The following is a 9,378-nucleotide window of genomic DNA, read 5'->3' on the forward strand; positions in this document are numbered from 1 at the left end:
TTCATATGAAACTTGTAATATTGTGATATGGTATAAGTGTTGTCTTTTCCAGGTTTATAATTGCTGCATTGAAGTAAAAGAAATGCAATTTTCTGAACTTATTTGACGGCACTGGCTGTTTTATGATTTGTCTTTACCTGATGAATCTCTTGTGGGTAGATTTCTTTCTACAATATGGATATGAAGATATTTGGTCAAAGATATGGTGATATTTGATTTTGTCTGTATCGCCCAGCTGTTAGGATATGGGGTGAGTTAGGATGTTTGCTGGCTCATGTTATGATGTCAGGCTTTGAAGCTGGTGGCCTTTTATTTTGAAGCAGGTGTTGACTATGCAGGCGAGAAGCTTCTTGTTTTTGATGTCAACAGAATGGAACTGGATTATAAATTAAAAGGCTGTTGTGCTGTCTGAGGCAGTTTGTGTTGACAAACAGCGTACAGGGTTGCCACTTACACTCCTGGTGTGCAGTCCATGCAAAAATCACAGAAAGGAAGAAGTTGTGGGTCGTACACAGGTCTGTCCATCGGCTAGTTAAAATCTTTTATTTAGGCTTTTACAAGCATTTGCACAGAGCGCTTTCGGCCATCCGGCCTTCATCAGTGTGAGTTACCAGGCAGTGCCTGCACTGATTTATCAGCTGTGGTGCAGAGCAGGTATGCTAAATCAGCTACTAATCACTGTCACCCATCCTGGAGTGGCAAGGAGGTCCAAGGCCCACACAAATTTTTTTCAGATTGGTTCATATCGAGCCCACCAAGCACCAGACATTGATATGTTCAGCTCTCATACAGCCCAAGTTCTTTTTGGCTATGATCAAGTAATAAACAAATTGTCATATATATATAAGTAATACAGTGGCGAAAAGTATTCACCCCCTTGGCATGTTCCTATTTTGTTGCATTATAGCCTGTAATTTAAATGGATTTTTATTTGAAATTTATGTAATGGACCTAAAAAATTAAAAACTGAAAAGTGGTGGGTATATACAGTTGTGTTCAAAATAATAGCAGTTCAACATCACTAACCACATCAATCACTGTTTTTGGTAGAAATTATATTCCTACATGGCAAATAATTTACTAGTAGGTGCAGTAGAGTAATAGAAAACCAACAGATCCAACAGTCATGACTTGCATGCTGCTGATTCTGTGTAACTGAATCATTAATTGAAAGGGGCGTGTTCAAAATAATAGCAGTGTGGAGTTCAATTAGAGAGGTCATTCATTCTGTGAAAAAACAGGTGTCAAACAGGTGGCCCTTATTCAAGGACGAAGGCAGCAAATGTTGTACATGCTGGTTATAGTGCATTTCTCTGAAAATCTGAGTAGAATGGGTCGTTCCAGATATTGTTCAGATGAACAGCGTACTTTGATTAAAAAGTTGATTGGAGAGGGGAAAACATATAAAGAAGTGCAGAAAATGATAGGCTGCTCAGCTAAAATGATCTCAGATGCTTTAAAATGGCAACCAAAACCAGAAAGACGTAGTGTAGCAGTCCCCCGGAGTAAAAACGACTGAGAGTCTCAACTGATGCGTAGTTCTCTTTATTAATCAAGCTCCAATTCATACGACACCGTGAAAACTGCATTGAAAAAGATATGCAAACATTTCACAAAATAGCGCACCCACAAATAGCACACAAAAATATTATGTAAATAAATAAAATCACTACGCTAAAATTTATACACATGTAGTCATAACAATCAAACATACCTCCTTGCGCTCTCCAAGGAATGCACATATTAAATACCGTAGTCCTTCTTTCAGCCATAAATGTATGGAAGACAGGCAAAAGATGAAACTCAACAATGCAAGAAATGCGTGCGAGGTGACAATAAGCCAGCAGGCCCAAACGAGGTGTTCACCTGCTGGCTGCCTTGAAAGCTGTGAACTACGGAGCTACCGGGACAAATTTCAAATGGCACAGGTGAATAGCTTCCGGGTCACACATAAAGGTCACTCAAAACAAAAAACAAAAAACACATTCAAAATGTTACAAAATAAATTACAGACATGCCCAGAAACAATCCCATATTATTATTGATTTCAAGTAAACAAACACAAAATCCCATCTAGCCTATATGGTCCTTTACACGTGGAAGAAAACAGAAAGCTACCATTCGAATAGATTGAAGAATAGCCCAAATGGCAAAGACTCAGCCAATGATCAGCTCCAGGGAGAACAAAGAAGGTCTAAAGTTACCTGTGCGGCGTATGTGAAGCCAAGCTATGGGCAAGAAGCCCCCGCAAAGTCTCACTGTTGCAAAAACGACGTGCTGAAGAGGTTACAATTTGCCAAAGAACACATTGACTGGCCTCAAGGGAAATGGCGCAACATTTTGTGGACTGATGAAAGCAAGATTGCTCTTTTTGGGGCTAGGGGCCACAGACAGTTTGTCAGACAACCCCCAGACACTGAATTCAAGCCACAGTACACTGTGAAGACAGTGAAGCATGGTGGCACCAGCATCATGATACGGGGATGTTTCTCATACTATGGTGTCGGGCCTATTTATCGCATACCAGGGATCATGGATCAGTTTGAATACATCAAAATACTTGAAGAGGTCATGTTGCCTTAAGCTGAAGAGGCAATGCCCTTGAAATGGGTGTTTCAACAAGACAACTACCCCAAACACACCAATAAGCGAGCAGCATCTTGGTTCCAGACCAACAAGATTAACGTTGTGGAGTGACCAGCCCAAACCCGGACCTTAATCCAATACAAAACTTGTGCGGTGACATCAAAAATGCTGTTTCTGAGGCAAAACCAAGAAATGCAGAGGAATTGTAGAATGTAGTCCAATCGTCCTGAGCTGGAATACCTGTTCACAGGTGCCAGAAGCTGGCTGACTCCATGCAATACAGATGTGAAGCATTTCTCAGAAACCATGGTTATACGACTAAATATTAGTTCAGTGATTCACAGGAAAGCTAAATCTTCAAGCATTTTTCAGTTTATACAGTAAATGTTTGAGTTTGTAAAAAAAAATGCAGACACTGCTATTTTTTTGAACAGCCTAATATTCCTTTTTCTTCACTTTCTGTAGAGTAATAACATATTTGATACATTTTTCTTCATGTTTTGATCTGGAATAGAATGTGCAGTGTTCCCAATGCATTTGTGTGTATGGAAATAAAAGCTATTATAAGAATTATGGACTTTACTCACTTTTTTACACACACTGCTATTATTTTGAACACAACTGTATGTATTCACCCCCGTTGCTATGACGCCCCAACAAAGACCTTCAGAAGTCACATAATTAACTAGAATTGTGCAGTTTCTGGGGAAACTGCATGGGCAAGCTGGAAGAGTAACCGCGGCGCACGGTTTCCGAGCAGAAAATAAAAGGTATCATGAGAAAGGTTACGCTTTGGGCTTTCAAACTGTGTCAAAATTATGTTTCAACTCCCAAAAATGTCCGAGATTCGGCGAGTTCAAAAAGTGTGTGTTTCTCCCTCTCTCCCCAGATTCTGGGTTCCAGATATAATGGGAGTCTATGCGGGAGAGAGCTGGCACTCCTGCCTCGTTAAGTGTCACCGTTTAAAAAGTTGAAGCTACTTTGCTTTTGTTTTTACATTTTTCAAAGCACAACTAGTTTTCCTACTACTTTACCTGAATTTGTGCATGTGGAGTGAAAACTGTGGGGGGGGGGGTCAAATTAAGGTTTATTTTGACGTAATAATAATAAGAAGAAAGGAGAAGAAAGAAACAGAGCAATTAAAGCTGCAAGCAGCGTTGGACGGGCCCTCGCCCCCCCGTGTATGTCGGGGACGGCGCGCGTGTCGAAGTGCAGACATTCGTCTGTTTGTGCCAGTGTTAAGGGTATTTTTCGGTGCTTTTATTTTGAAAGAGTTTTGGGCTTTTATTTTGAAAGGCCGCGGAAGTCCTAGTGTGTGACCGACACGAGTACTGGCAGCTGTGGCGTGATCACACCAAAATGCAGGCAGACAGAGAAATCCTCATTCAATCCAATGGAGAAATCCAGAAAACCCACCCCTGTTTGAGGTGTCACAGCTCGGTCACCGTTTGAGTTACAGACTTGATTCAAAGCTTAAACGAGTCACGAGACTCGGATCTATAAATCTCCCATTTACATGATTTTGCTATCTTTTACCGTTTTTTAGTTATGGCAGTTTTAGTTTGAGAGTGTTTTCTGCTGCCTCTGAGCTCTTACAATGGGTGTGTATTGCGCATTCCTGAGGCAGCTAGAGTGAGTCACATGTCCAGGCAGAGTGCAGAGCAGAGCACACCAGAGTCAAAAATGTTTGAAAACTCTTCACAGCTCCCACAAACTTGGTCCAATCCACATCAAAACTACATATTTTTGTAGGAATTTTTGTCCTCTTTCCATCTGCGTAGTTTTCAAAGCCGTCAGACTTTTACTTTAGACTCCAGGGGCTTAATTAGTGCCAAAAGTCAGCCTCTGCACACCAAACTCCATGGGAAAAAACGAGGCGTTGGTTTTGGCCACTCCGACTTTGAAGGCTTATAAAATCCAAACGAATCGAGTAATGACGGAATCTTTAGCAACTTTTGTTCAGCACTGTGTCCTCTGTCATCTGTTAAATTTTCAAGCCGCTGACATTTACGCCCTGGGAGGAGATAGATTTTCTGCAAAGCGGAATTTTGGGCGAGAACGTGACTTTGCAACGCAAATTGCAGACTTCCTGTTGGTTTTAGAGGGGGGGTGTCGGCGCGTGATTTGTAGGGCTTGATGAGACCTACATTTCGGCATTGGTTTGGTGTTTCTATCACATTCCTGTGGGCCGCAGCGGCTGCCTTTGTGTGCCTAGGTGGCGCTACCGAGCCCATTTTTGCACTTAGGGGGTCCGTTTGTCCATTTTATCAAATTTTTCGCCAGACCTGGCCTGCGTGCCGAATTTGGTGGGTTTTTGAACATGTTTAGGGGGTCAAATTAAGCGTTATTTGGGCGTAATAATAATAAGAAGAAAGAAAAAAACGAAGCAGATACAATAGGGCTTCGCACTGTTCCAGTTCTCGGGCCCTAAAGAAGAAGGAAAAAACGAAGCAGATACAATAGGGCTTTGCACCGTTCCAGTGCTCGGGCCCTAATAATGTAGCCTTCTCTGATTAACCATGAAACAAAGAACAATGTAGCCCTCTTTGATTGAACATGAAACAAAGAACAGTATAAAGACCAATCAACCACATGTTTAGCTAATTGTCAGCAGCCTCTTGCACATCTGTATTTTGTTAAATAATTAGAAAATATGTATAAAGCCAAATTGGACGCAAGAAAAACTCCTCCTTCTTGCACAAATTGTACATGAAAGGAAGGATATTATAGAAGGGAAGTTTGGAGCAGGGGTGACATCTTCTTAAAAGCTCAGCCTCATTTAATGCTTCAAAAATATTGACGCGATTATGACGCAGATTACCGGCGGCAGCCATGCTGCAGTCCTTTCTGAGTTGGTCTTAGTGACTTAGGAGTCCTCTTGACTACCCTTAACCTGTCACAGGGTTAGGGGCTACTTTCAGCGCAAAGACGCTTTGTGAAATTCTCTTAGCAGAGAAACATCAGAGTCCTAAAATTAGGACTGACACGCCCATAATTTTTAAGAGTTTCTCTTAAATAGACAAGTTAGAAGCCTTAAAATGTTTTCCGAATACAGGCCCTGATCTGAAAGGCCTCAGAGTCTGCAACACCACAAAGCAAGGGGCATCATGAAGACCAAGGAGTTCTTCAAATGGGACAAAGCTATGGAGAAGTACAGATCAGGGTTTGATTATAAAAAACAGGACATCAATCATAGAGGCAAGAAAGAGAGCACAGATAACCGAGAAGGAGCTAGATAGCTCCACAGTGCAGACTGGAGTATCTGTGGAGTATCAGTCTACTTCAAGCCACAGAATTGAGCTCCAAGTTTTATGTTTTTTGTTTGTTTGTTTGTTTGTTTTATTTCTTGTTTGTTGCACAATAAAAATATTTTGCATCTTCAAAGCGGTAGGCTCCCAAGAACCTGGAATAAATAATGTAAGGCAACAATATAGGGACAATGCCAAGGGGATGAATACTTCTGCAAGCCTCAATACATAAACAGCTGTTAATGCAAATTTGTTCAGTGGGTGTGTATTTGAAAGTGTGTGAAGTGATGTGTGTTCTGCAGTGAAACAGCAAGAAAATCAAGGCCATATAACCACTTTGCAGTTTGTAAACTATACATGAAATTTTACTGTTGCTGTCCAGTGAAAATTATATTTTGTATCATCAGTTTTATGATTTTCATGTTTTAACTTAAAAAAAGAAAGAGTATTTAAATGCTCCTCTGATGGGCTAAGAATGTTCTACAAGCCTTGGAGTTGTGAAACCTTTACAAAACTGATTACATAAACTGAAAAATGTAGTCATCAACCTTTGTTTCTGAAAAGTTTATATTAAGGAGATAAAAGGTTTTCGTTTGACAGCAGCAATATGGAAATCATGACCCAGCTCAATTAAGCTTTATTTATGTTGCATCTTTCATACAAACATGCAGCCCATAGTGCTTGACATTGCAGGATTATAAGAACACAAAAATAAAATTAAATTAAAATTGAAACAATACACAACAATTAAAAAGTATGCTAGAGTGAAAATTACAACACTGAAAACTATAACATGTCAATAACAAATAAGTCAGTAAAATCAAATAAAAAATAAAATCAAATAAAAAGATAAGAAGATAAAAATAAATACAAAAACCAGTGATTGAAATTACAATAAAAACAATAGGTCAATAAATTGAATTAAAAATAAAATAATCACAAGGATAAAATAAATATGAAAACCAATAATTAAAACTGCAACAATAAAAACTATAATATCAAAAACAAATACATAAGTCAATAAAATATAATAAAAATAAAAAAAATAAAATAAACATCAGGATAAAAATAAATATCAATGATTAAACTGAAAAACCAAGGTTATAAAAAATACAAAAAATAAAAAAATAAAAAATAAAAATAGCCAGATTAAAGGAGTAGGTCTTTAGCTTCCTTTTAAAAATAAAAAGTGAGCTTGCCATTCTGATATCCAGAGGCAGTTTGTTAGACTGTTTAGCTTTTACATGGGCTGTTATAGAGGCAATAGAGCCTCTACATACACACACACACACACACACACACACACACACACACACACACACACACACACAAAACTCCTCGCTAACGTACTAATTAGTAGAAGCCACTGAAACATGTTCCACACAGGGGATATAATGTCGGTGCCAAGCAACACGTCAAAGTCAGCAAGGTTTTTTTTTTTTTTTTTTCCACAAACAGATTCAATATAGCTATTCTTTGGTGGCTAGGGTTAGGGTTAGGGTTAGGGTTACACTTCACATACACATAAGCATAAGCATGAGTGCATCACTCTCTTTAACACATTCTCGTGTTTGGTTTGTCCTCCTGCAGGCCGTCCTCAATGTGTCGCGTATCGACGCTGCAAACCAGAAAGCCAACAACCTCATGAAGAGATAGGACTCCGTTCTTCTTCTACTTTGGTTTTACTGCCGTTTTTCAAGCCTCATGCATTCTAGTATTTACCATTGCTGTTGTATGGTGTGCCAATGTGTACCACTGTCACCCCTTTCACATGCAATCTTGGCTTAAATCCCAGACTGAAAACCCATCTTTGAAATAAGTGTATCCATAACCAGAAATCTGCTATAATATTCCTTCAGGGAGCCATTGTGTATCTGTGAAATTCAGTTAGTAAATGCATTGTTTATCTCTTACGCTATCACTGTATCATTCCAGTAATACCAATATGGGGACTTGTGCTGTGACAATTTTTATAATATTGTCTCTACATTATAGGATTATTATATCATGACGCTTTACAGGTATAGCAGGTAAAGATCACGCTCTACGAATTACAGTACAAAGGAAAACAAAGAAACCCAACAGATTCCCTCCTGAGCATGCTCTTGGCAACAGTGGCAAGGTAAAACTCCCCTTTAACGGGAAGAACCCTCAGGTAGAACCAGACTCAGGGCAGGCGGTCATCTACCTCTACCGGTTGGGTGGGGAGGGGAGAGAGAGAGAGAGAGAGACAAAGAGACAGAGACAGGGAGATAAGGACAAACTATAGAGGGGGACAGGAAGAAGAAAAAAGAAAGAGGGAAGAGGAAGATTAGATAAGAGGAAAGTGTGTGTGTGTGTGTGTGTGGGGGGGGGGGTTATAGAGGGGGACAGGAAGAAGAAGAAAGGAAGAGGGAAGAGGAAGATTAGGAAAGAGGAAAATGCTCAGAGCATGATATGAAGTCCCCCGACAGTCTAGGCCTATAGCAGCATAACTAAGGGCTGGTCCAGGGCAACCTGGGATGGCCCTAACTATAAGCTTCGTCAAAAAGGAAGGTCTTAAGTCTACTCTTGAAGTTAGAGAGAGAATCTGCCCTCCGAACTGAGACAGGAAGTTTGTTCCACAAACGTGGAGCCTACAATTGGAAGGATCTGCCTCCCATTCTAGTCTTAGAAATTTTGGGAACTATCAATAAACCTGCATTTTTTGGAGCGCAGTGCTCTGGCAGGGTAATAGGGAAGTATGAGCTCTTCATATATATATATATATATATATATATATATATATATATATATATACACACACACACATACACATACATATATATACATATACACACACACACACACACACACACACACAACCAGAGTATTTGTATATGTTAACATCATGGTGCAAATCACCCTCTCTTTAATTCTGAAATGTTCCATAATAGTGGTTGGAACAGTTGAGTGATGGCGCCCTTCACAGGCAAACCTGGGTATTGCACAATGGGAAGAAACACGTATTTGTGCTGAGAGGAAGAACTGTGGTGACACCAAGCGGACAAATGTGAAACCTGCGTCTCTTCCTACCCCCTCTTTTCTCTCCATCTTCCCTCTTCTTCTTTCTCTCCATGTTGATATAAAATGGAGGTGAAATAAATGACTTCTAGTTGTTTTCCCCAATCAAGTCAGAAAAGAATAAGTCAGTTTTTTATTTGCCCGCATTGCCTAAAATGATGCTGATGAATTAAGATGCACTTTATTTTGCATTTTGTGTATCTTTTATGCTAAATTACATTTTTTTCAGTACAATTTTCCCCTCTAGCTGCCAGAGTGGTTCTTACATTCATACTGCTATTATGATGTGACTGATAAGGCCATTTTCCTCAGCTAAATGGATCATATAATATTGCATATTTGGAGTTGCACTATTCATAGTATACGTCATAATACACTGAAACTGATGACCTTTTGCTGACCTAAATATAGGCCGCCATGCCTGTTACATAAATAGCAGGTTTGGAAACCAGATGCATTTATTAGTGTGCATTTTGTTGTTTTATTGTTATGAATACAAAAC

At 39.6% G+C, this 9,378-nt stretch overlaps 1 protein-coding gene across 1 annotated transcript in view; it reads left to right on the forward strand.

The window, feature by feature from the left end:
* LOC115370003 (synaptosomal-associated protein 25) overlaps positions 1-7,774 on the forward strand; it is a 59,909-nt gene extending 52,135 nt beyond the window's left edge. Inside the window, exon 7 of the mRNA XM_030066780.1 lies at positions 7,425-7,774. Coding sequence (XP_029922640.1) covers positions 7,425-7,490 — 66 coding nt within the window. The 3' untranslated portion in view covers positions 7,491-7,774. The remainder of the gene's footprint in view (positions 1-7,424) is intronic.
* The last annotated feature ends 1,604 nt before the right edge of the window (positions 7,775-9,378 follow it).

This window comes from Myripristis murdjan, chromosome 13 (genome assembly GCF_902150065.1).
Source record: "Myripristis murdjan chromosome 13, fMyrMur1.1, whole genome shotgun sequence".
NCBI lineage: Eukaryota > Metazoa > Chordata > Actinopteri > Holocentriformes > Holocentridae > Myripristis > Myripristis murdjan.